The sequence below is a fragment of the Emydura macquarii genome, unplaced genomic scaffold (genome assembly GCF_026122565.2).
Source record: "Emydura macquarii macquarii isolate MOO-44397 ecotype Brisbane River unplaced genomic scaffold, CSIRO-AGI_Emac_v2 contig_1263, whole genome shotgun sequence".
Taxonomy (NCBI): domain Eukaryota; kingdom Metazoa; phylum Chordata; order Testudines; family Chelidae; genus Emydura; species Emydura macquarii.
In genome coordinates, this window is record NW_027131400.1 from 4,082,878 (window position 1) to 4,110,704 (window position 27,827).

Consider the following 27,827-nt stretch of genomic DNA (forward strand, 5'->3'; position numbering starts at 1 on the left):
TGATTTCAAAATATTCTCCCTCAGGTTGTTACCCAACTATGAGTATTTTCCATTTTATTCTTAATATAAAACCGACACACAGACTATAGGATTTCCTTACATGACATTAGAAACATTTTATGTACCACTGTACACAAGACTAATTTCATCAAGGCCTATAGGTGAATTTATGAACTCCAGGGCACAGACCAATGATTTATCACCAGAAATATTAACAAAATCATAAATGTACATGCATAAGTTCAATACTCTAAGTAAGGTATTTGAGAAGGAAAAGTCTCAGTTTATTTTAGATACTCTGATAGAAGACCTGATCATGCAAACAATTATGCGCACAGTTAGCTTTAAAATCAACTGGATTACTCATGTGAGTGAAGCAATGTGCATAAGTGTTTTTCAGACTGGCCAGTTGCAACATACACACAGTTTAGGCTAGCTTTCACCGTGCTAAGCTTTTATCGAGCTAGTGTGAATACAAATAGAGTGTAGCCGTGATAGCACGAGTAGCAGCAGCAGAGGCACAACTGATCCGTGCCACATACACACCTGAAACCTGGGGGCTCAGCCGTGCCTTCACAGCTGCTACCTGTGCTTCTGCAGCTACTACACTGCTATACTTATGCTAAAACTCTTAACTCGCTAATCTCACTTTTGTTTTTAAACAATTTATCTTCTTACAATGGATATCTCAGGGACTGCTGGCATAAAAGGATTAAAACAAGCTGGAAAACCTTTGGAAAAAAGCAAGGGAAAAGCTTTTAAGACCAAATTTTCAGAAGAGCTCAGCTCCTATTTAGGCACTAAAATGAAGTGGGAAGGTTTTCCAAAGGGAGTCTTCCAAGGTTTTGAGCACTTTAAAAACTGCCCATTTCATTTTGCAAGTGGGTGCTGAACTCTTCTGAAAATCTGGCCCTTAAACACTTGAAAAGAAAACACAGTGATATGTATCATTCTTTTTAATCATTTTCTTTCTCTCTGTTTAACCACCTCCAAAGTTTAGAGCTAAAATATATTTCCTAATTTTTCCCCCACCATTGCACAATCATGTTTTGCTATTGTAGGGATGCTTATGAAGGCTTGCCTCTTATTTTTAAGGTATATGAAACATTTATTTTGAAAGCTTTCCCCCCAGTACACAGAATTACATATATATTTTGTTATTTGTCTGACGTGTGCAAAAAATAGATCTAGTTAGGGACTTCCACCAGCAAGGTCTCTCTACATAACAGCTTGGAAGAACTCATCACAAAAATGTTTAGACTATTCAATTATTCTCTAAACCCTTCCATTAATATAAGGTTAGTCTTACCTGTAAAGTGTATCTGTTTTTGAAACAGTTGGTAACCAGTTCCCCTTTGGATAGCTGATACAACCAGGTCAACTTTCTTCCACTATGACGACTGGCATAAAAAGCTGTAAATCTCTGATAACTGCGTTCCAACTGTATAAAAAAAAAATGAAAGTAATTTCCACCACTGCATTTTCATGCTTTAAAGTGTTACTTGAATCTATAATGTGTAATTCAGTGCAGACCATCTCATATTAACATGCTTTTTCCTAAGGGGTCTAGATTGAAAATTTTAAAAAAAGTTCTTCAGACTTGCATAAGAAGTTTTCTTTTGTGATCAACTTCACTCTACATTTAAAGTGGAAAGGAAAAGAAAATGGGTTTATGTTCTTTATGAAGTATTAAGGAGGGCCTGAAAGGTCATTTCCCTTTTCTTCTCCAACTCATTTTTTACGTTAGAAATTCAGGTCTCGTCTAGCCTGGAGAACCACAGTGACTGGAAAACAGGTCACCATGTCATCATGAGAGGGTTAAAGTTTCTTAAGGAAAACAAAAGCTTTAAGAGCCTGCACCCATTTTACTTTACTGATCATTTTGGATGAAGGCCATCTTGGGTAAAGATTAACATTGACCCGTTAATAAAAAAAGAAATATTACACATCTCAGACCTTCCTGCTGGGAGTTCCTCAAGCACAATCAGGAAAGACAACACTTGACCTTCCTGATACTTCAAAAATAAACAAAATAAGCAGGGAAAAAATCTTTCAGGTTTTCTTTATATACCATAAAGCAGGAGAGTTTGAATCTAGTTTTTTATTTGAATAAATCCTTTGCAAGTAACCTTTAACAGAGGCAAAAGGGTTCAAGTCATGATATGTCAGAAAATATTTGGAGTTCATTTTAGGGTATCATCTCTAGAAAAAAAAGAATATTTTCCATTTAAACTGAAACTTTAGTTTATTTAACAGAAGATTAAAAAGCGTATCACCTCACCTCAGAAGGCAGAGCAAATGTGCAGGACTGCTGAAAGGGCCATGACCCAGAACTGAGAACCTGTATACTGAAGTCCACTGAAAAAGAAACGTACATAGATGAATAGGCTAACAATTATCTCCCCCTTTGGTATTATGGTGCTGTCAAATGCCCAGTTTGGGAGCAGCTAACTCAAACAGGAGATTTCTGTGTTGCCTGATCTGTCAAGGTGATGACACTAATGCCAAAAGACAATAGGTAAGTATCACTATTTATAGAACATAATGTTAAAGTTAAAGATATTCTGTGAGGCAAAGGTAGGGTCGAGGGGTCAGATTTGTATTTACTCTGAGAATCTAACTGCATTTCCTGACATATGCACAAATTTAATCTATTCATTACACACTGTTTGTTTTTAGTTTTCTAAAAGAGAAAATACAAGGTTTTTCAAAATTAATGCATAACCATTTAATTAAAAACCTGCTGCTGGCAAGAACACAAATGGCAAATTTATGTTCGTAAAGTGCTTTTGAGATTCTGAGGATGCATCTACAATGAGGGGGAGGGAGGTATGGACAAAATGCAGCAGCGAGTCTCAGAATCCAGATCAACTGAATCAGGCTTGCAGGATTCACGCTACAAGGATAAAACGTAAGTGTAGACTCTCTCATCTGGGCTGGAACCTGGGTGCTGAGACTCAGTAAGGGGGTGTGAGTCTCTGAGCCCGGAGCCCCAGGCCTAGTAGGAACGTCTGCTATTTTTAGCCACATAGAATGAGCCCCAGCCAGTTGACCTGGGGTCTGAGTCTTGCTGCCGCAGGGCTTTTTGTGCAGTGTAGACAGACCCTTAGATGCAAGGCAGAAATAAATATATTATAATATAAAATTGTAAAACCTGAAGCGGACCTTGAATAATACAGGAATGTAATGAAGTAAAAACCAAGTGATAACTGTCCTGAAGCATTTCATTTCAACAAGAAACAGAAATCAGACACTTCTGCACATGAAAGCAACAGGGCTATTTACTGAGCTAAAGGAGGACCTGTCTTTTTTTCAGTACTATTCTTATACAAGTCCCCCTGTTTAAGCAATGATTTTGGTCAAAGGAAACAACATTTAACAAAAACACGAGGTTTCACTCTTAACAGAGGAGGATACACTAAGTTGAATCCTCTCTCAGTAACAGCTAACCCCAGTGTGATCTGTGTAAAAAAAAGAAGCCTGTTCATATCAGGAGGCATGAGGTGCAGTTGGAAGACGATATACCCAAATACGGTCTTAAAAAGGTCGATCGAAGCTGAAGTTGTAATAACTCTAACTTTCAGTGACATGCTACTTGAATCAAATACTTTCTCATTCAACACTTAGTCATTTCCCCTTGTATCTATACCATTAAGGGAAGGTGTGGCTAATTCAACAATAGTTCAGTTTTTTAAGAGAAGGGTTATATTAAATGTAATACTTACAATCTAATGGTTCTGAATTGGTCAGGTGCTTTTTAAATTGCTCGTTCAAGTCCTTGCTTACACCAATGTCTTGGAACATCCTCTGAAGTTTAGAGGTGTACTCAAAACCACAAGCTTGCTGTAATTAAAGAGCACAACTTTGTCTGCAAGACCATGTATTTTGACATGGGGAGAACAAACTGAACAAGAAAAGTAGGGTTCTCTCATCGGAATCAATTTTGTTAGAGGAATATATGACAACCCATTTCCTAACTGTCTAAAAATCAGGCTGAAAGTTCTGACCCCATTTAGACAAGTAGTGTTATTGTAACTGCTTTTTCTGTAGCTGTTCTGCCACCAAAAATGTGAGATCAACATTTTAAAATGTAAAATGAATCAGTCAGGAAATACACTCATAAAAATTTATCACTCTCATGGTACCACTCTCTACATGGTAGCCCCTTTTGACAACTATGAGAATGAAAAAGTTACTAACATTTTACTCCCCCTTCAAAAAAAAAAATGCAGAAGTAAGGTTTGGCAAGATGTTTGTAAACAGCAACAGTTACACAAATTAAGAACTCAGTGGTACAGATTAATGATTATTTTCCCCTCATCTCTGATGTCAAATTGCAACATAAAAAAAATTAGCTGTTCTTAAGGTAACATTTAGGGTTATTGAAAACTGTGGCAGATTGGAGAGCTGTTTCAGCAGTTTTTTACTTAATTGGCAAGACTGCTTAAAGATCTCATTTCAAAGCAAGACATACAGACTGCAAGACCAAGGGGTTTAAAGACTTGGGAACTTTAAGTTTTGTATTTTTCTGATCAACTATTAACAAAAGTTGTATAAATGTATTGTGTCGAAAGTGTACTCATCAGTGCCTCCCTAGCCAGCACTAAGAACTGCAATGAGGTTCAGGAATGAGCTAAGAAAGAGAAGACTTACCTTAAGTTTAGAGATCATGCTTGCTTCAGCATCATCACTAGCACTGTTCTGGTGTACCAGTCTCTTTGCCAGCATTTTAGCATAGAATTTCTGAAACACATCTTTGTCTTCAATGTACTTGAATACGACCATCTGGAAAAGCCAAAAAAAACTTTTTACATAAGGAACACAACTGAAAATTTGCATCAAATCCAATTTTTACTTCATTAAAAGTGTCAGACGTTTTAGTGCCATAATTATTTTTTAAATATAAATGCAGTCTTTTATTTTACATGTTAACCTTTGAAATAGTTCAGAAGAGATTAAAATAGTTTTACACCAAAATACAAAATGAAGAGAAGGTTGATTCTGTTCAGCTTTCTGGGGTGTACTACTGACCGAAGGAAGAAGTCTCTAAAAAAAACCCGAAGAATTTTGGCATTTTTTTTATAAAGCTTTAATCTTAAATAAGAAGAAAACGATGAAATATACAAAATAAAAGTTTGACCTCACAAGACCTGCAACCTTCTGTGATGATCTTAAAATTATTATGAAATTTAAGTTCACGTAGAAGAAAACTGTATTTAAGAATCTTACCACTTGATTGAGTGTATCTTCTAGTTCTGCTTCTTCCGGATTCTTGGAACTGCAGTCAAAGAAATGCATTACTGAGCAAATTTATTATTCATAACTTATGAATACCCTGTTACATTCTACACTCATGATTTGATATATATGGAAATTTGTTTAATAAATAAAGAGTGTTGGTAAAAGGTAGACTGGCTAAAAATTTATCTTCCTTTGAGAGTTTTAATCTATCAGGGAGTTTCTCTTTAAAGGAGTAAACATGGTTTTCCCAACCTCTAATATAAAGATGATAGTGTAATACAATGGACAGCATTTTCTCAATTACACAAGTAGATGTATTTAAGCTACATAGTTAGATTCTCAGTTGAACTGCAGTCTAAGGTCCTCAAGCTGCACTGAGAACAGTGCAGTGGACCCATACATAGGACTCCATGATGGCTAAGAAAGAGCTATGCCCACATTAAAGAAATTAATCCCTCACAAAATTTCAGGCTCTCCTCTGCTATTGAATGCTCTCTTTTTCTCATTGATTATCTTATACGCTGCCCAAAACAAGAGGATTTCTAGAACTTTTACACTTGCAATATCATATGTCAAATTTGAATCTTGGCAGGTTGAGAAGATAAGGCTAGGTCCCTCAAATTGTGGGGCACTCCCAGCTTCATCCCCCAGCCACTGAGGTCCTGCTCTGTGGCCTTGGCCTCTGACTGCAGCCCCGTGACCGAGGCTCCACTCCCAGCCCCAAATGGGGGGGACGCAGACAGAGGTAAGGGGGAGTGTGGGATAAAACGTTTGGGCATCACTGAGATAAGCAGACAGCACAAGCAAGTTTTCATACTTCCTGTTCATCAAGTGTACTTCAAGCTTAAACTAGAAAGACCAAGCCCCGATGGAGGGTTATGGTCGGTCCTTTGTCTCTCTTGTGAAATAGCTATGGGTTGCCAATCAGTGCCAATACTGACATCAGTTCACTAAGAACAGGGCTGATATCAAGTCAATCCACAAGTTGCTGAACCATTAGATGGCAAATACTTTAATCAAATCGTGAACCACAAAAGCTTATAAAGCAGCTTTTTGTCCTCAATTTCCACTCAGAGGGAGGTAAAAATGAAGAAAACACAAGAGGAAGTCAAGAGTTTTAATGTAAAAAAAGGAAATATTTCTTTTCCCTTGTGAACTGAAACTCAAGTCCAATATGGGGTTTTCTTTGGAAAACAAAGTTTTTAGAAAGTGTTCCTGTTCAACTTTATGTATAGATTTTTCAAGCAATTATTGTAGTATCTTTTTTTGCTTGAATTAAGTGTTTAACAGTGTAAATATATTTATATAGATGCAATATGTAATTTTACTTCACAATTATGATTATAATAATTTTTTAAACAAGGAATGCTAGAAAACTAATTTTCAACTTGCCCTGTAAAACATACCTTTTCTTTAGCAAGGAGTCACAATATCGTGCCAGCAACTCCGGAGATTTACTGGATGACTGAGCCATTTTTGTCACTGCATTATTATTTATAAATCGACCACAAGCCTGCAAATTACACAAGAAAGTGAAATTTCTGGAAATCCTTTAAATCAGAGAGATATAATGGTTACCAGAGACATTAAATACACTTTACCTTATCTAGTGCAGCCACAAAGCCAGCATCATTGTTGAAGGCAGACATGACTAGAGCATTATATTTCTTATGGACATCCAACACTGTCTGTACATACATTTTTGGATCCTAAAAGAAAAGACACCCTTGTTGCTTGCAATGAAACTCATTCAACTTTCTGCAAGTTTTTCCAAACAATGCAGCTGACCAATGTTCTCTTAAGCAGTATTAATAGAGTGAAAGTTTTTGGTTTATTTTTTTAAAAGGGAGATTAGAAGTGTTTTTTTAAAAAACAGAAGTAGATTCTGGACTACAAAATGCATTCAAGTGACAAGGAAAACTTGTTATGGTAATTAATACAGTAACATGTAAATTGATCAGAGTTGATTTATATATACACTTGAGCATGCTGAATGTACAACAAACATTGCTACAGTATAAAGTATAAAAGGAAAAGCAACGATCTATTTAACCAGCATTATGTAAGTATCCAACAAGGACATGTTTTTAAGATGTAAGTTTAATTAAAACCAGATCTAATTGCACAGTTTCTTCTTAGAAATTGCCACATTGTGGCTGATTGAACAACAAACTGTATTAGTTTTCCAGCAATAAGATCTTACTTCTAAATACTTTACCAGAATGCAAATCATCATTCAAATTCCCAACGAAGTAAACCAAGATAAGTAACCAGAAGCTAACAAAAAATCCCTCTTTAATAGTTACAAATACTGCAAGAAGCTTCAGGGATCATGGACAACCAGATAGTAAGAAACATTTAAAGCAAGAATCTCAGGAGCATTTGTGAGACAAAAATTGGGTCTCCTGATCACAAAAGACATATCTGAAGATGCTAGATGTGCACAAGAATACTGGTGAGAAAAGGAAAGTAGATGTATATAGGGGTAGGGAGAAGCATATTCAGGAAAGCAGGCATGATGGTTCCCAGGGGAAAGCAATGGAGCTGGTGGCTCTTGGGAGGAATAGGGAGATAGGCGCAAGAACTCTTTGGAGGGAAAGCAGCAGAGAAAGATGAGGAAGGCAATACTTTGGGAGGCAAGCAATAGGGCAGTGTTCAGGAGGTCTAGGTGTGGCTGTGGACTACAGATCCCCTATGAAAGTCAGGACTCTACTCTGTTGCAGAGGGAAGCTAGAATTCATGCAGTGGCAGATTTCTCTTCTACATGCAGGAGCCAGAAACCGATTGGTACCTAATCAGCCTTTTAAACTTCAACCACCTAAGAGGAAGCCTCATCCGGCTTTCCCATGAAAACATATTAGAAATCATGAATTTTTGAAGTTTAAGGAGGGTTCTACATCTGGACTTAAAGATAACAGGAAAAGGAAATAATGCTTTACTGAATGACTTGTGAAAGGCCATACTAGTCCAGTAAATGGATACCTGCTTGGAGAACAGATACATACATATTTTAACTGTTTGTTATGTGGCTTTAGTGATCTTAGGGGGAAGAAATGCTATGTTTTTGGAAAATAATTTTTATGTTTTCCTGAAAGTCTAGGGCTGACTTATTAATTTGATTATCGTCAGTGGAAACCACTTTGTTCAAAGAAAGGTCAAGTTTGATCAAATTTTAATGCAACAGCCCTTCTGACATGAGTTTGTATTATATGCAGATTTATTTTTTTTGTTTGATGTCTTATTTTATCATAGTTTCTGTGAGAAATTTTCAGATTATTGACATTTGAGAAGAGAACGCAAAAACTGTTGGCAAATTCTACTGAGACTTATTTATCTCTAAATAAACAAAATGCCTAGATCCTGAAGGTCAATTATGTGGCAAATTCAACTAAAAGGCCAACTACAGTGTATGTGATTATACAGTCATGTAATTTGGCATATAATACAAAAGGTCTAAAATCCCTTATCTAATCTTGTGCCCTATGCCTCCTTACCCATTTCTCTTCCTGCCTGATTGCTCCTTTTGTCTCCTCTTCTCTGTGCTGTCTTCATGTCCTTTCCATATAGCCTTCTTAGTCTTGTGTCCCCTTTTCTCCAGGTAGCCTGACTTCACTACTGCCCTCTTTTCCAGTGCTATCGATTCCTCTTTTGCCCATCCTTATTCTCAAATTTAAATAAAAGACTATTTTGAAGCTTTGAATGCACCATCTTATGACTCATTCTCATCTGTTGTCCCTCACCTTTTCCTCTTGTCCTGATTTCCTGTCTTTGTCTTAGACTATAAACACTTCTTTCCTTCCAATCCCTTCCTTTGTCTGCCATCATTAATCTGAAACAACCCTTTCCTAACAGATTTTTCTTTTAGTTGGTTAACGACAAGGGTCTTATTTCTGAAAGAACAGCACCATGTACACTTACTGCACTGTGCAAACATCAGCTTCCTAAACTCTTTTCTTTGCCTGTTTCAATATTACTCTTTAACTTCATCACTTGCTAGAAAGCCAGCCACTTCTTTGCTTAGACAACACAACTGTTTAGTTGTAGCTTCCACAGTGCCCATGTACCTTGAAGCTGTCAGTTTATATTTGTAGATCTTTTTAAAAACCAGATACGATTCTGCTTCTGAAGTCAGAGTTCAGTTTTCTTTTTTCCCATGAAAAGAATATACTCTGCTCTCCCTCACCTCCCTTTCCCCTCCATAAAATTAAAATGTCTTCAAATATGTGAAAAAATAATGTCTGATGACCTGCAATGTGAGTGTTTAAAATTATTTAAATATGAGGCAATCTCAACCTCTGAGGATCAAAATCAGGTGCCTCATTACATGATTTCTTTACCATTCCAATTATGATTAATCAGCACAACTTTCCCTTAATACTAAGAATATTGTACTAGTAAATACTTTTATGTAGCCGTTTGCATAATTGTTATAGCTGTGTTGGTCCCAGGATATGAGAGAGAATGTGGGGAGGCAGTATGTTCTGTTGAAGAACTTCAATTCATGGAAAGGATAAGCTTTTGAGCTTCACAGACCTGAAAAGGAGCTCTGTGAAGCTCGAAAGCTTGTGTCTTCCATCAACAGAAATTGGTCAATAAAAGATATTACCTCATCCACCTTGTCTCAATTTTACATAGCCACATTCAGCTTACATAATACATCAGATAAAAAAAGGCAGACAAGTTGATTAAAAAGCTTACAAGTTGAAAGGCACAAGTACATATGATGCTGCACAGAATAAAGAACATGTGGTCATTAGACCTAGAATGCTTCTTGAAATGGTGGGTTTCATATGTTTTTTGAAAGGGAAGAATTTAACAAGCTTTATTGAAAGGGTTAGTTCAAGCAAATGGGGCAGTGTAAAACAAGGCACAAACTGAGCAGTCGAAGGAGAAAGGAAGAAGCTTTGCAAAAAATAGCAATAATATAGTTGTACTATAGTTATTTTATTTTCAACCTACTGTAACCATTTGTGAATTGTTTAGTCCCCAACTGTTGTAGTCTGAAGGAATATACACACACAGGACTATCAAAGGCATTCACCTCTTTAAAAAATGAACGGTTAGCAGCCAGATACAAGACTGTATCTGAAGAGATACTTGCATTTAGAGCAGCTTCTCCACATTTCTCAATAGCAGCTAGACCTTGATTATGAATGTGCGTTTCCAAGAGTTTTTTCAGCTCTCCGAGGCCATCCTGGATTCGAGATACAAGATTATACATGCGTCCCAAGTCTGGAAGAAAAGGAAGCCAATCTCTCTCATATGTATTAACTATGATTTCCTAACACCCCAATTCCTCATTGTTAAAGTGGCCAAAGAACAGAGCCACACATTCATCAACATATGCATACTTGCAAATGTCATCACATAACAAGCCAAACAATTTACATTAAACAATTCCAGAGTAGTGCAAAGAACTAGACGGCACTGAAGGACAAAAACTTGCTAAAATAAAAAAATATATATATATTCTGATTAAGTATTAAACCACTTCTTACTTCCAGTACAGTTATACACAAATCAAGAACAAAGACCAAGATATGAACTACAGTAAATTAACTTATATCTAGTTTTCAGAAAGTTTCCACATTTCAGAGAAGGTGCCATATAGGTTATACAACTTACCTTTGAGTATCTAAATTAGACTTTTCTGCCTCCATGTTTTCTACAATTAATACCATTGTTTTAGCACCACCAGTAGTAACAGTGGTGGGAGCGCTAATGTAGCATGGGCTTCACCTGGCCACCAACATAAGCACTGTGTTGTTTAATCCTGCTCAGAGCAGGTACACACAGCACAATTCTTAAAACCTCAGGAACCATCTACAGATTTTTTTAAAAATACATTAACGATCCCATTGGTAGGAACAAAACAGTGTTAGCAACTGTGAGAAATCTGAGGCAGAATAAAACCCACTGTAGATGTGGCCTTGGAGTGAAACCTGAAAAAGTGAGTTATGTGCAAATTTTGCTTCAAAGCAGTGCTGCTGCCCCCCTTCTTTTTTCTTTTTTTTTGGACCATTCAATGACTGCTTAGTTTCAGTAAATTTGTATTTTGTTTTATAAGCCCAACTAAAAAGAGATGGAAGACTGTCAAGAGCCCCAGTACAAAACTCAAGGTCACAGGATGAAAAACAATACACTCCTCACTGGACATAATTTCGCAATATGTTAAAGACTTTATATAAAAAACAATAGCTTGCAGCCAAAATTCTCCCGTGATTTTGCAGTTTCCAATTTGAAGGGGTTTGATTTTAGAGGACAGGTAACTCAGCTCTTTCTGAAAATGAGGACCTTTCAACGTCTCAAGATGGGCACTCAAAAAATGAAATACATAAAATCACTAGTCATTACTGAAAATGTTGGCCTTAGTAAACAGATACTCAAACTTAAAGGCAAAGGTACCAAATTAGCCATTATGGACTAAATACCATGAGATGTGATAATCCAGTAGAATAATATTAGGGCTTTTCAGCCATACCCTACTATTAAATGGTGTGGGAGTTTTCTGTACAGCCTATGAACAATTTATTGGAAATCTCAAATTACTGGAAGTTAAATAAAATGGAGAGGTAAGGCAGTAATATTGCTCACTAATACTGAAATATAAAGCACACAAAAAATAGTGCCCTTTTCTGCTCCTTTATTACCATATGAAGCAGTATTAACTCCTGTATTAAGGTTGGCTAACCTTTTCCATTCTAACTCAGTTTTCATTTACTTATAACTTGGTGAACATTCAAGATGATATATAAAGATTGTCTCAAACTCTTTCTGAAAAAGTTTCTCTGCATAGCTTTACATATAACCAAGAATATAAGATCTTCAGTTCCTTCTTTTTGTTTCAGGACCCTGGTAAAATCTTTGGATGATCTGAACAGCAATGCTTTGTGAGAAGGTAACCCATGCTGTTGGTAGCCCTATCCCAAAAGTTAGGGGACAAGGACTATTGAGTCAGACTGTCTATACTTGGAAATAAATGGAAGACAAATGCCACAAACTTGCTGAAGCTTTCATGGATTTATAAGGTAATTTTTCCTAGGTCATCTTACATCCTGTGTCCAGTAAAGATTAGTATTTCCTGCAGCAATTGTACTCATGTACCTAGATACCGGCTGACTAATGCATACCATGTCCTGTATTACAGTTGTATATGTTTAAGCAATTACACAACACCTCAAGAGTGAGTGGTGTGTAATACATCGTGCCTAACGTACCTTATATATGGGAAAACCTCAAAGACAGCATGCTTGCGGGAGATGAGCTATAAAGAATATATTATAGTGTATAGCTATATAACGTTTTCATTGCTGCGTTTAAGATAATCTAAAATAGTTTACTTCAGTGTATCATGAGGTTAGATCCAATGTCTTGAGCCTTGACTGGATGAATATTCCTTGACTTGAGACATACAAAGGATTTATATTAAGACTGAATTTCCAGTCAATAGGTTAATGCAACTGTTTCTAGCCATGTTGAGTCACGAGATACTGGAGCTTAAAGTGATCAAGAAACAATTTTTGTCAGTTGTGCAAGTGGAATCAGGTTAAGAGGAAAGGAAACTTTTTAAAAAGTGGTGGCTGTTTAAAAGCTGCTCATAGAATCATAGAAGTCGGTAAAATTAATGGACAGAGACTGGGTGAGATAGTCAAAGGTGCACGATAAATGTATTTTTACATGTTTTATGAAAAGTAATTTATCACCATATGGTACACTCAAGAGCTCACATGAACCATTATAAGCTTAGTGTTTTTTTTTTTAAATCAATTATGAAAGGCTAAGTAGACGAAGGGACAGTGTCGTGATGGGGGAAGAAATTTATATTTTCAGAAGGGATTTATATTTTATAAAGGCATTAGTTTCTTATAGTTCAGTATCCATATATTGCAAAATTACTTCAATTAGGCGGGAATTTTTTTTAAATTTACACTGCCAGTCACTTAATAGCTATTATGAAGAGGTAATTTATACTTACAGCTGTGACAGTTTATAACTTTTTTTGATCTACTAACCCCATTGATGTGTCCACTTTTTTTTTTTTTTTTTTTTTTAAATAAAATCTTAGATATCAATAATTTTAGTATAGTAACTGGTTTCTTAGCTCTTCTTCCTGCTAGTGAAGGTAGGGTCTCACTGGCCTAACCCGTTTCATAGGATAACACTTAGTACCTTTTTTTTTTTTTTTTTTTTTTTTTTGGGGGGGGGGGGGGTAGAAAGTAGCATTGGACACTCTACAGTTGTTTTTAGTAATTATTTCTTTATGTTATCACAGCTACTTCATTCTTAAATATCTTCAGAACTTTCAGATTAATATAATAAATCACCAGAGTTGGAGGGCATTATCTATTCAGTTCTATCACTTCCTTTTTGAAATTTTTATTTCACCCACAGTGCCCACCTTCATTTCCTGTAAAGTTTAACCCCAGATTAGATGTAACCCCTTTCATCAACATCTATGATGAAGAGTTTTTCACAAATAAATCACTTAGCTGTCCCTGTGTCATCTGCAAAATTCTTGGTATTAGGCAAATCCTCTGTCTCTCCCATAGACGTCTTACATCTATTATACTTCAAGTAATTTCTCTTGAATATTCTTTTGGCTATTTATTTCTCAAATTCTCTCTCTCAGCTCTTATAGCCTCCATTTTAGATATTATCTACTGAAGTTTATATTCATTTCTGTTAGCACCACCTAAGACCAATTTCCTCTAATAAAAAGGATCTATTTGCCTGAATAAAAACCACTTATACATTATCATGCTGTGATTTTCCCCATTTTTCTTTTCTTATACATTCCATCTGTGACACTAACCAGTATTTTGGGAAGCCACCAAGCTGATCTTATGGATTTTGTTTTATGAAAATGTCCCTTCAGACATTTCTGATTTTAAAATCTCTTTATTAAGTGTTAATCCTATCTCTTGATGTAAATCTAGCAAAGACATTGAAGTTAGCAATATTGTAATCACTAGTACCATTAAGGAGCATAATCTCTGAGAAATCAAGCTGAAATTTGAACCTACTCACCTTCATTCTTGTCAGCATCCAACAAGTTCTGAAACTCTGTGTGAAAAATCTCCAAGTGTTTTTCAATGAGAACTTGCTCGCATTTTCGTGCTAATTCATCCTGTGTGCTCTCATGGAGATACACTTGAACTCTACGCTGTTCTTCCAAAAGACGAGCTTCTGCCTGCAGAACAAAGGTACATGTATATATGCATAACAGTTGAGATATAACAGCAGTAAAACCAATGACTACAGTGTAAACTGAATTTAAAAAAAAAAAATCTGTTGATGCAACATTATAGTTGCCTATTTAAATACAGAGAATATAGTTCTCACAAGAAAAGTGTGACTTCTTTTTGTTTATATGTAATATTTTGTATTAGTGATCATGTCATTAATTTTATCAGTCTGTTAAAATGGAAAAACGTCACTGAAAAAATATTTTTGTCCTGTGCCTCTGAACAACAAAAGTTTTCAAAAGAAATGAGAGAGCAACCAAGCCAGAAAACCTGTAGAGTTTTAAAACATGAGGTTTTCTAGCACCCAGCTAAAGAAACAAGAACAGAAGGTCCTCCACGCTTACATAAAATTTAACAGAGAAATCAGACAATTTTACAGTATGTGCAAATGAATTAATTTGAGTGTTCATAAATATACAGGATTACATCTGAAAACGCTCCAAAAATAAAAAATTGCATCAGCATTTATTTTGATGCATGGACCCCTACATATGAATTAGATTTCTTCTGATCCAAAATTCTAACTGTCAATAGGGAAACAGTAGTTAATTCCAAAAAATAAAACTGAATTTGTTTGTACAGCCACCAATTCTCGGTAGAATGTGCTAAAGGTTCTCTTTATGATCAATCTGTAAGAGCAGCATGTTAGAGGATGGGGCACATGTGACCCCCCCATTACAAATTAGTGATAAAAAACATCAAAGTCACAATGGAAGGGACATCAGAAAACAAGTTTATTCATATTCCTAATACTTAAAAGTATGGCCTAAACATAAAAGACAACATTAGAGATAAGACCACACTGAGTTTTAAATCTACACATTAAACAGATGGAAAGTCCTAGCATAAAATAAAAATTTCAAATTGTGCACTGACACTAGTCTTTAGTTAAATCCATTTCTATTAAAGGTATTACATGATCATCTTCTCTGATGACATGTATGTGGATAATGAGCTTCCACAGTTACAAGAGAAAGGACTGAAAATATTAAAAACAAAATCAAGAATTTTGGAAAGGATATGAAGCCCCATGTTTCAGGGCAAAAGCCAATTTCTAGCCAGTGGGGATAGGAATCAACCTTCCCTATATGGAAATTATTCTTTAATTGCCCACTGTAAGGTTTACTGCATCTTCTTCTGAAGCATTTGGTACTGGCCAATGTCCAGGATATTGGACTAGAAAGACTGCTGGTTTGATCCATGCAATTCTGACATTTCTATGAGTCAAGAGACTCCATTTCTTATCCCCTTCTTCTTAAAAGTAGTATCAAGAAATTTATCAGTCAAAAGGGACACAGTCAACTTGAAATCTTTTCATTTCCAAAAAATAAGCTCAAAATAATTTCTGACACTATACCGGCTGAAGTCCCCCTAACAATTTCTGTGCTTTCATAATTCTATTTAAAGAAGTCTTTCAAAGCAAGAGGAGGAAGACACATCCACAAAAACAACAAAGGAAACCAAATAATCATACTGAAGAAATTATATAGTAATAAAAACAGGAAAAAGTAAATACTTCTCTAATCTGTTGTAGTAATCTTAGGTGTTTCAAGTAACAATAGTAGATAAACCTCAGACTGAATTTGTGATTTTCAAATGTGATGGGGTCTCTATGAATCCATCTTTTTCCTATGGCAACACCTGCCATCCCAACTTTACTCCTCCCATTTCCCTTCATGGAGTAAGAGCACGTTTCCTCTCAACTCAGCAAATCTATAGGCATGGCTAAATGTCCAATTCTCAACTCCAATTAAGAAATCTCCAGAATCTACAATGTATGACTGGAGCCCTACTATATCATAATCATATCTGAACCTCTACATGCTTATATAGTGCTGAAATGTCTGTGGACACTAATGTACTACAGTACATTACTAATGTACAACAGTAGTGTGGGTTTAAAAATTATTGTACACTACCATTTATCCTCAGCAAGATTATAGCTCATGGCAGTTAAACATAAAAGCCATTTGAGTGCAAATTGCTCGTTGTGGTCTCACTTTGCCAATACAGATGATTGTTAAGCCCCTTCACTAACATTCAGCTGAGTGGGCTTGCAGCAGCCGTCCTTGCAGCTCTTTGTGTCTGTCTGAGTTGATGCTTTAACACAGCAGAAAACTACTTAATTCTATTCTAATTTACCACCACCTGGGTAAGTAATTATGGGGAGAACAATGCCTGGAACAGAATTTTACTGCACAGAGTACCACAGTATATAAGCAAAAGGATCATCTAAGCAAGTGAGGAAAATTTAATCCTGCTGCAATTTTGGAGTCACTGAATTTTGAAATACACTGAAGGGGAAAAAATCTGGAAAAATAATCTAATACCTAATCCCAATTAAACAGTTCTGATAACTTGTGTGGGTGTCTACACCTGTGTATCCAGACCACAGAAAAGAATTTGTAGAGAACAAATTTATTTCAGTGATCTAGTTAGTATCTGTTGCATAAACCTTTCCTGGAGAGCCACATCCCTTGGTCTGCATCCATTGTGAATGTCCCCATCCCCTTTAGACTGGTGTCTAATGTGCAGCTTTTTTGGTTTTGTCAGCTGAATTCTTATGAGGGTATTTCTTCTCTTCAGCTAGGACAGGGAGCTTGATTTTCATGTTTGAGTGTCCTTTGCGAGGCAGAATTAAGATAGTGAGAATAAATCAAATTCTAACACTCTGGATCCAAGACTAAGACTATGATTCCCAGTGAAGCTGTGTGTTTCCTTTCGGAAGATTTCCTCTGCCCTTGGATAGCTTTCATCTCTCTCTCCAATCTTAAAATCATCATCTTGGAGGGGAACAAGTTTCCCTTCTGTCTTTTACAGACCTCCAAGGTTGCCTGGGATGCTGTTAAACTCTCTAAATTTGCCACTGATGCCTGGTTCTTGAAATAGCTCAAATGATCTTCTGACAACGTTTTTGATGGCCTGCAGGGAGGAAGCCTGGATGAACTCATGGTCTAGATCAGAAGTGCACAAACTTTTCCAGTTGAGCCCCACTTACTATTTACGAAATTTGTTGCGCACCCTCCCTACCCCCTTACTTCTGCACTGCTGCTGGCAGCAGCGCTGCTTTCAGAGCTGGGCGACCAGACAGTGGCAGCTGATGGCCACGGTTTTCATGCTGTTTGTGGTGCAGAGGAAGAATTTCTTTTAGTCCCATTCCCATCCCGTCCTGCAATACTAACTCTATGTTTATCCTGCTCCCTGTATAATGGCAGCGGGTCCTGCTGGATCCATGGGACCCCAGTTTCTTTGCACCAACCCCCTCTCCTCCCAGTTTGTGCACAGCTGGTCTAGATTGGGAATTACTGTACTGAGATTCCCTCACTCCTCAGTGCTATAGCTAATACTGCCTCAATTTTTATTTGTGCGTGGTGTGGGTTTTTGGTTTTTTTTTTTATTTATGAAGGCCAGATAGAGCCAGGGCAATGAATCAAAAGGAAAATAGGAACTGCTGATTCAACAGTTATTGGAACATGAATATTGACACTCAGTAACTACCCCAAATCCAATGATACTAGGATGGATTTTAATTGGCTGACCTGGTTTAGGTGCATAATTCCAGGAGAGGCTTTGCAGCTGAGGATCCTGAGGAGAAGGAAGTGCTTATCTCTGGCTCATTAGTCAGGTGCACCTGGTCACCTCCTAGGCACCTAAACCCCTTTCCTCAGCATTTCACTCCTGGCTAACTTAAGCAGCTCACAGCTCAGCTTGCTGGCTTCTGAAGGCACCTAAGTTTCCCCTTTGCTTTGTACAGAGAATCTGGGTACCTGTTTTGAGGCTGGTGATCCCACTAAGCAGCAGGAAGTTAAGGATAACAACAACGAGCCCATCAAGACCTAAGTACCTTTGAGGATCTCGGTCTCTGTCTCTTAAAAACAGGAAAGGCAAGTTTTGGTGGAAATAGCTTCAATGCTTAAACCAAATAATGATTTTAGAATGCAATATTCAGCCTTCTTCCTTTTTGGAATCACATTTCATCCTCCACACTCTCTCATGAGCCTTGATCATTTTGAGAGTCCATATGGATTTCAGCTGCAGGCAGACAAAGGATCTGAGAGAACCAAGTCACAACAAAATGGTCACCAGATTCAGGGTCCATTAACATGTGCCATTTCAATGCATATATTAGCTCATAGGCTGCACTATCGCTCTTTGAAGCTTGGCAGAATAAAAAGTGCTTGAAAGAGTGGGCTGATGATAGGCTTTAATTAAAGCAAAAATGCAAAAGCCACAGAGAAAGTCACTACCTTGTTTTAATGTCAGAAAAGGAGACCAATCTATTGTCTGCACCAATACAGCTGGACCACTGGGAAAGCAGCAGCTGAAATATCTTCACACTGCAAACCAAGCAAAAAAAAAAAACCTCTCCTTCCTTACTGAAAGGACGTGTGTTCACGAAGAGAATTCTGCTGAACTTCCCCTAAAATCTGCTATCTGCTTCTTGATGGAAAAGGGATTTTGGTGGTGGCTAATGGCAGCACCTAACAGTGCAGACCTTTCAGTATGTATCATTTATGAGTCCAGCTCCCGGTGCAGGAACTGAACTCATGAGCCAATGGCCCTGAGACACAATTAATAGCTTTTTCATTGGAAAATTTGACAGGCCTTTGATGTGCCTGGATTTATTCCTTCACCTCTTTTGCTTTGCCCATTAAGAAAAAAGAGTTTCAAATCACCGTAATTACTGAAATACACTGAAAGGGAAGGAATTTCAAACCAGCTAGGAGCAACAAAGAGAGGAATAAGAACATCTCCGCCCAAATGGCAGTGGAAAGACTGCAAGTAGTTTTTGCTTTACTGCAATAATTAGCATATTAAGACCTCAAATATCTCTATTAGTGCTTATCTCTACAGAATGGACAGCTGGATCCAGGAAATATGCACTGATCTCGCGCTACTTAATAAATGCTTACCTTTTTCATATATTCTGTGACTGGGTTCTGTTGCAAGAACTCAGTACTTTCTCTTGTATAAAATCTCTCTGTGTCAGCAAGAAACTGAGATTCAAAAGACTCTTTATAAACCGTTAGTGTAGGTCCCTTTGCAAATGCATCATCTTCATTCAGCCCCAGTTCCACTAAAAACCAAAGTACACAATGATTAGTTAGTCCTCCGTTAAATTATCTACTGTACATTTCGTATATTAAACGTTTAGTTAAGTTCTCTTTGCACTTAATTATAAATTACAGACGTGCATCCTTACTTCTAAACCAATAAGGTACACGGAGAGATGCCCCAATTCATCAGGAATCTATTTTGTATAAAAAAATGTAACTGAGGTAACTTTATTAAGGATAGATGAAATGTTGGTTGACAATGTGTTCTCATAGTTTTCATCTAAATAAAAAGCTCATTAAAACCAATTGATTTTCACAACTTGACCTTTGGAACAAAAGTATTCCTTTAGCCTCTTCCTCTTCTTCCTTAAGACAGTTATATATTTTACCTAGTGAATAAAGTGGTTTTTGTTTTATTAATTATTTGAATTATCATAGCATTTAAGAACCCCAGCCACAGACTAGTACCCCATTGTATTAGGTACCACACAAAGAGAGAACAAAGAGACAGTCCCTGAAAATTGATAGTTATTTTACACAAACCTGAACTTCAACTGAGTTCAAAAGTCTGAGAAATCCACTATATATGGAAAATCAGAACTGAAGCTAAAAGGATATCCTTAATCTACCCCAATGTATGAAAACATCGTGATATGCAGTTATCAGGAATTTAAACAGAGTAGGATTATCACATTCTCTTATGTCATTTCACATTTTCTAAGTCAAATAATTGTGAGAACCCCACAAAGGACTGCAGTTTTGAACAAATGTATTTTCCTAGAGAAGCTGACAAACACAGCAGTAAAAAATTGACCAAGACTGTATGATTCAGTCAGCTTCAAGCTGCTGATTGTACTATAAGAACACTCCCCTCTACTCTGTGGAGGTAGAAAGAAGATGGGAGTTACCTGGTTACATGGAATTGGGGAAAAAAACATAAACCAAAGGTTGTGGGAGAAAAAAGTGCAAAATGGGGGGAAGAGGAGGAGAGTACAAATATATTAAAAGATGTCAAGGAACTAGAAAAGATGCACATAAGCCAAAGAGTAGGAATGAAAGAAACCGAGGATGGGGGAAAAGAGTGGGAGGGAAGATATAGGTGCTTCTACGTTAACTAAAGACTAATAAGTACAGTCTTGCTTTTTTCACCTGCATTTTGAAAACATGCATTTGAGAAGGCAAGAGTGAAAGCCAGACTAAATTAAGAAACCAAACCTACATTTGAATGATCTCCTAATTTTAATACTAAGCACAATGACAATTTTTCCAGCAATGTGTAGGGACATGAGCCATGCAACTCCCATTAATATTAATGCTAAATTATTTATTAGTTGCTGAAGGTTTCCTAAATCCTTAGACAGCAACGGTGTTCTAAGTTCTTGGTTTTTCTACAAAGAAATCCCAATATATATTTTTCTGTAAAAACGGCATTGGGAGCACTACAGTTCCTCCAAATTTTTAACCGATATTAAATCAGAAAGGAGAATTGTTTACCTTTTCTATAGGTTGTTCATAATATTCAAGTAACAGATTAAAGTCCTTATCCTGTAAGCTCCTCCACCTGGGCAGATATACTGACTTATTCAATAGCCTTTGAGGGGTGGGGGGAGGAGGAGGAGGAGGAGAATCGGCTCACATAAAACAGACTGCAGAATCAAGGCCTAAATCATTTTTAAGATAAAAGGTCATCATCAGATGGTTCACAAAATGTTGTGGAAATCAAGTCTAGTCTACAGAACCATGGTAATTCGCCCTTATATTTTTGGAGACACATTGCAAATTACCGTTTTCTGTGATTTAGTTGTTGAACAGATAACTAGAAAAACATGATGTATTTAACCTATTATTTCTGACAAATATGTATATTATATTAGAATTATGTGTATGCACACATATATACACATACATGCCTCGGAATTAGGAAGTGCAATTTTTTTTATAAAAATAATGAAGTGATAATAATACATAAGGACTCACTGCAGTGTACTATTATTAAATTTGTTGAGACAGCAAGAGACTGCTCATTTTTTGGCAATTTAGCAAGTGTGAGGACAAGCGATGTATGACAATTATGAAATACATATCATAGATATACACTGCAAGGAGAACAGTGAAATTTGTATTATATAAAGACATGCAAAGCACAAGATGCTTCATGAAAGAATTTCTGAAAAACCTTTGGAAATACTGAGGGGAAAAAACACCCCAAAAATGTAAGAGTACTAAAACCAGCCTAGACAACACAGTTTTATCTTGAAAACAAAGATCCATAGTAGAGAAGGACTGAAACAAGGCAGGCAAAAAAAATGGTGGACTTTAACTGAATTAGTATTTTTGGTATTTCCTACCAAACCACAACTAGACTGTCATAAAGATCTAAGGTTACTGCACTTATAACCAGAATATTTAAAGCACTGATAGAGACAACTAAAACAGATAAAAAAATGCAATTATTATTCTCATGACAGTGAGAAAGTTTTACTATTAGTTTGCATTGTGTGTTAAGGAAAAATAGAGGTTTACTTACTGTAACTGAAGGTTCTTCGAGATGTGTGGTCCCTATCTGGATTCCACACGAGTGTGCACGCACGCCATGCACTGGAACTCTTTGAAGTAGTATCCATCAACCCGCATGTGCTTCATGTGTCAGCCACATGGTGCAAATGAGATACTATGAGATCACAGGGGTCGACGTCCTTCCAGTTTCCTCTTACCCACAGGCACAGAACCCACAGCAGAAGGGATGGGGGTGGGACTGTAATCAAGATAGGGACCACGCATCTCAAAGAATCTTCAGTTACAGTAAGTTATCTCCATTTCTTCGAGTGCAGGTCCCTATGTGGATTCCATATGTGGGTAGTGTAACAAGCAGTATTCAGTGTGTGGAGTTGAGAGCAACAATTCAGTAGAAGTGAGAGTTTGCAGGACTGTGTGGACAACTGCCGCATCTGCTGCTGCTGACTGGGCTATGGTATAATGAGTAGTGAAAGTGTGAATGGAGGTCCATGTTCTCGGTTTACAAATGTCTTGCCATGGGACATCTGTGAGAAGCGAGGATGTGGTGGCTTTATAGCTGCCAATTTGCTGTTTTGTCAAGCAGAGGTGATGGCCACTAAAAAGATCACCTTCATGGAGAGGAGAGTGAGGGAGCAAGTGGCCAGGGGCTCGAAGAGTAGTCTAGTGAAGGCTGAAAAGATGAGGTTAAGATCCCAAGGGGAAGTAAGTTTCCACACTGAAGGGAAGGTATTGAGGAGACCATAGAGGAATCGAGCAGTGGTTGAGTAGCCGAAGGCAGAGAAGCCATCTAATCGGCGGGAGGAAAGCACTAAGTGTCACAAGGTGAACTCGAATGGAGAAGTGGGCAAGGCCCAAAAGGCAAAGGTGGAGCAGATAGTCAAGGAGGGTCACAGTGTCTAGCAGTGATGATGGTGGGATGTCCACGCTGTGAAGTGTCTCCATTTGGCTTGGTAGCATGCTCTGGTAGCTGGGTGTTGGCTGTGTGTGAGACTGCCTCACACAGGTGTGGAGCATGCATTGCCTACTTGTGAGCCCCATCCAAATACCAAGCCATGAGGTGAAGAGGGTCCAGATTGGGGTGATGGATCTGACCGTGTTGTTGCGTGAGGCGATGCGGGAGAGGGGGGAGACGGACTGGAGGGCAAGCTGAAAGGTGAAGAAGATTGGTGAACCAATATTGGTGCAGCCAGAAGGGGACTACGAGGCTGAGGACTGCTCTGTCTGACCTCAGTTTGCAGAGCATTTGTAGGAGGAGCGGTATGAGTGTGAAGGCGTAACATAGTTCTGATGTCCAGGGAAGGAGAAGCGCATCCCCTTGAGAGCTCTGCCCAAGAGCACCTCTGGAATGGAAGAAGAGAAACTTGTGGTTAGTAGCTGTTGCCAAAAGGTCCAAGTGTGGTGTGATGGAAAATGGATTAAAGAGTAGGGTCATGAAGTTCCCATTCATGATTGCAATTAAAGGACTGGCTCAGAGTGTCTGTAAGATTGTTGTCGGTGCCCGGTAAATGGACTGCATGAGGTATGCAGTCATATTATAGGCACCAGTTCCACAGGTGGATTGTCTCCAGACAAAGCATTGGAGATCTGGCTCCGCAGTGATTCTTTATATATACACAATGGCTTGGAGCTGCACACGTCTGGAGCAGAAGAGAAAAAGAAGTGCTTGGCAGGTGGGCTGGACAGCTCATAGTTCTAGGATGTTGATGTGCATCCTTAGTTCTCTGGGTGATCAGAGACCGTTGGCCGGGTGGCCCTCTATGTGAGCTCCCCAACCCATTAGTGACGCGTCTATGGTGAAGATGGTGTGGGGTATAGGACGGTTGAATGGAGTGCCTGCTATGACCTTGGACAAGACACAAGGGGGGAGAAGGAGGGAGGGATGAACGCCTCATCCGGGGACAATGAGGCTCCAGTCGGGACTGGTGGTTCCAGCAGTTCCTGCAGTGCTGGGGGGCATGATGGAGTCTCGTGGTTTCTCATAGACCATGGGAGGGGCAGTGTAAACGGCTGAAGGCCAGCGATAAGGAGGTGGTGGTGCTCCATGGCCACGAAAGGAGTCCCTATGGTGCCAGCAGGACCAGGCATAAGGGTCCATTTGCGCTGGTGGTCCGTGGGGGTATCGGAACCACGGCTCCATGGACAGTGCATATGCTGGCATGTAAATCAAGCATTGTGGCTTCAGACTCTAGGAGCACGCTGCTGAAAAGATAGGCCCAGTACAGAGGACCATTCAGAGTCTGATGGCTGGTCTGGGAAGGGCAGTGCAGTCAGGGTGGTCAGAGCAGGTAGGGCCTGTGATGAAGTTCCACGCTGTAGGGTTGGCAGATGACGGAGGGGCAATGGTTCATCCCCTGGTGATAGAGGCTGCGGTGGAGAGTCTGCAAATGGCAGAAGCAACTCTGCTATGGGCGTCAGGGGAGATTGTCGGCCAGGTGTATGCAGCACCAGATGCAAGAAGCCAGATGGACCCAGCGGACTGGACGGAGCTGGGAGCACCAGTGGTGGTCCTGTGTCCGAGGCAGAAAACGACAATGGTTGGTCATGGCAATGTTGAGTCTTGCATTCCCACCTTAGATTTCTTCAAAGGTGCTGCCGTCGAATCAGCGTGCAACTTTTCTCCCGGCTTGGCACAGCTCGGGGAGGTAACACTATTTAGGGGCAGTCCCTCTCGGGGATCTCCCCTTATGCCCATGGCTGTGCTTCTTATGAGCATGATGGTCTCTTGCCAGTGTTACCCTGGCAGGAAGTGCTCACCTACAGTGAGGCTGAGTGCTCCAGTGGGTCCGCCAGTGCCACTCGAATACACATGTGGGCACACTGCTTCCTCCACGAGGTGCTTACGCAGTCTGAGTTCTCAGACCTCCCGGGTTTGTGACAGGAAAGAGCAACAGACGGAGAAACGGGCGATGACATGGGTCTCGCCGAAGCAATAAAGAAAGAAATGGTGCTCATCACTCACTGAGAAGCAGCGCAGGCATGAAGCACAGTTCTTAAAACCAGTTTGTTGGGGCATAGTCTCCCACCGCGGGTAGGATGACCCACACAGGGTAGGATGACTAGAAGTTAACTATCCTATGACTGACTAAGTACTAACTAATAACAGAACTATATACAACAACAGAAACAGTCTTTAAGCTATGTAGTTCAAAAAATGAGGAGGAAAAAGTGTTCCAACTCTGGCCATGCAGCAGTAAGAGGGAACTGAAGGGGCACTATCATAAAACCTCAGATGCACCACATATCAGATGTACGAAGCACACGTTGATCAACAGATACTACTTCAAACAGTTCTAGCTCTGGAGCATGGTGTGCAGGCGTACCCATGTATGGAATCCACAAAGGGACCAGCACTCAAAGAAGAATTGTGCTTTAAATTTACATAAGCTCTGTTCTTTAAAAGTCTTAAGGAACCAATATTTGGAGTAGATACTAAAAGAAAGGGACTGAAAAGAATAAAGTCTTTGTGGTCTTTATCTGTACTATCCCTAGTACAGTGAGTATACGGTTAAATTATTCCAAGAAGAATTTTTTGCATAATTTTTGACAACCATTACTGTAAATTTAATATGGGTTTACAAAAAGAAACTTTTTTATGTTTAACATGTAAATACATTTTAATATTTAAAAAAACATGCTTTTTATTGTACATTTGAAATACATTCAGTTGCATGGGAACACTGAAACATAGCTTTTGAAGCAGAAATTATTATAAATTATAAATGATCATGGAAATTGTAGGACATTATGGTTTCCATATTGTCAGTGTCACAGAAACTATCTCAAATGCCATCTTTCATCTTATTCAAGTCAAAAAGGAATTTTCTTTTAAACTTTCAGATTGTCTGGATAAATAATTAGGCACACACATATTAACGTTCATTCACTAGTCTGCAGGACACAATATCAGAATTTGATGCAAGTGAAAAAAAATCTGTTTGTTGCAGCTCATATTTTTGTTCCAAAATGACATTTTTGCTCCAACTACAGCACAGTCGTCTTAAATAACAGCTTGATAACAATGAAATGGAAGTTATTACCTGTAACTGGAGGTTCTTCGAAATGTGTGGTCTGTATCAGTATTCCACACAAGGGATATGCATGTGTACCACCACATGCCTGAGTCCATAATTTTTTGTAAGCAGTGTCTGTTGTCCTACACACACACCATTTCTCTCCTCGTGCTTCCAACAGAGGGCGTAAAAGGCTGTGCGGGCCAACACCACTTCAGTTTCCCATTCTTTCCACAGTTCAGTTTGAGTGGGTAGTGGACCTCCATTTCTTCTTTGAGTGCTGGTCCCTATGTATTTTCCACACATGGGAAATTAATGAGCACTACTCAGACAGGATGGGTAAAAGAATGCTGAAGTGACAGCTGACTGTAGTACTGCTGTCCCCATAGCCGTATCCACAATTGACGACTGGACCAGAACACAATGTCTCATGAAGGGATGCAAAGACCTCCAAGAAGCTGCCCTACATATCTCTAGGAGGGGTACATCTCTCAGCATTACAGCCAAAGTAGATTGCCCTCTAGTGGAATAAACTCTCACCCCTCCTGAAGAGGGAATATAAGCTAATTTTGGTAACAAAGGATAATACAACCTGAGATTCATTTTGGAAGTCTCTGCCTTGATACAGCTTGACCCCTTGATCGCTCTGCTATGGAAACAAATAGCTAAGGTATCTTTCTAATATCCTTTGTTCTTTACAAATAAAAGACTGAAGCCCTTCGGACGTTTAGGGCAGTGGTTTTCAACCTTTTTCAATTTGGAACCCCATAAAATCTCACATGGTGGTGTGGACCCTTTTGGAAATCTTAGTGTGTGAACCCCCATGGGTCTGTGGACCATAGGTTGAAAATCACTGGCATAGAGAATGTTGTTGTCTCTCTTCATTTGAGGCAAGTTGATTACCTGACTCATACGAATCTCAGAAACTACTTTAGGAACTAATCGAGGATGGGGTCATAACAAGACCTTTTCTTTATAGAAGGCAGTATATGGAGAGTGCATCATGAACACGTCAAGCTCGCTGACTCTCCTGGCCGACATTATTAGAAAGGCCACCTTCATGGACAGATGGGCCATAGAGCATGTGACTAGAAGCGCAAGAGTGGGGAGGGGTTTACTGAGTGACAATAAAACAAAACCACCGCCAATGGTGGAAAGGATCTGAGAATCCCCTTCAAATATCTAGTTGTGACAGAATGAGTGAATATTGTACGGTTATCCTCTGGAGGATGGAAAGTGATGATCGCTGCTAAATACACTTGCAGAGAACTGAGCACAAGACCTGAAGACTTAAAGGTAAGCAGATATTCTAAGATGGCAGGGATCCAGCAGATTCTGGAACTGAGTTTGTGAGCCCAAGAGGAGAAACGCTTCCATTTTCCTGAATAAACAGGTTCTCGTAGAGTCTTTTCTGCTTTGGTTAAGGATGGACTGTACCCCTATAGAACAGGAGTGCTCTATTTCTGATACCCATTCAAATGCCAGACCTTGAGTTGCAGAGGTCCTGGATTGGAGCGCTTGAACCTGCCCTTGTGCTGAGTAAGAAGGTCTAGCAATGTGGGGATGTTCATAGGTGAGTGAACTGAGAGCTTCAACAGATCCATAAACCAGAACTGTCTCAGCCAGTTGGTTCCAATCAGGATAACTGAAGCTCTCTCTTCACAGAACTTCCATAGAACTTGTGATATCAATAGGATCGGAGGGAAGGCATGCCCAAGGACACCATTCCATGACACTAATAGGGCATCTTCTATCAA

The 27,827-nt window shown here is 38.7% G+C and overlaps 1 protein-coding gene across 1 annotated transcript in view; it reads right to left on the reverse strand.

Annotated features, from left to right (window-relative positions):
* CUL1 (cullin 1) overlaps window positions 1-27,827 on the reverse strand; it is a 90,622-nt gene that overhangs the window by 14,369 nt on the left and 48,426 nt on the right. The window contains exons 7-16 of the mRNA XM_067550346.1: window positions 19,400-19,563; window positions 14,269-14,431; window positions 10,343-10,473; window positions 6,843-6,950; window positions 6,648-6,754; window positions 5,230-5,278; window positions 4,654-4,785; window positions 3,726-3,843; window positions 2,282-2,358; window positions 1,310-1,441 (exon numbers count right to left, since the gene is read on the reverse strand). Coding sequence (XP_067406447.1) covers window positions 1,310-1,441; window positions 2,282-2,358; window positions 3,726-3,843; window positions 4,654-4,785; window positions 5,230-5,278; window positions 6,648-6,754; window positions 6,843-6,950; window positions 10,343-10,473; window positions 14,269-14,431; window positions 19,400-19,563 — 1,181 coding nt within the window. The remainder of the gene's footprint in view (window positions 1-1,309; window positions 1,442-2,281; window positions 2,359-3,725; window positions 3,844-4,653; window positions 4,786-5,229; window positions 5,279-6,647; window positions 6,755-6,842; window positions 6,951-10,342; window positions 10,474-14,268; window positions 14,432-19,399; window positions 19,564-27,827) is intronic.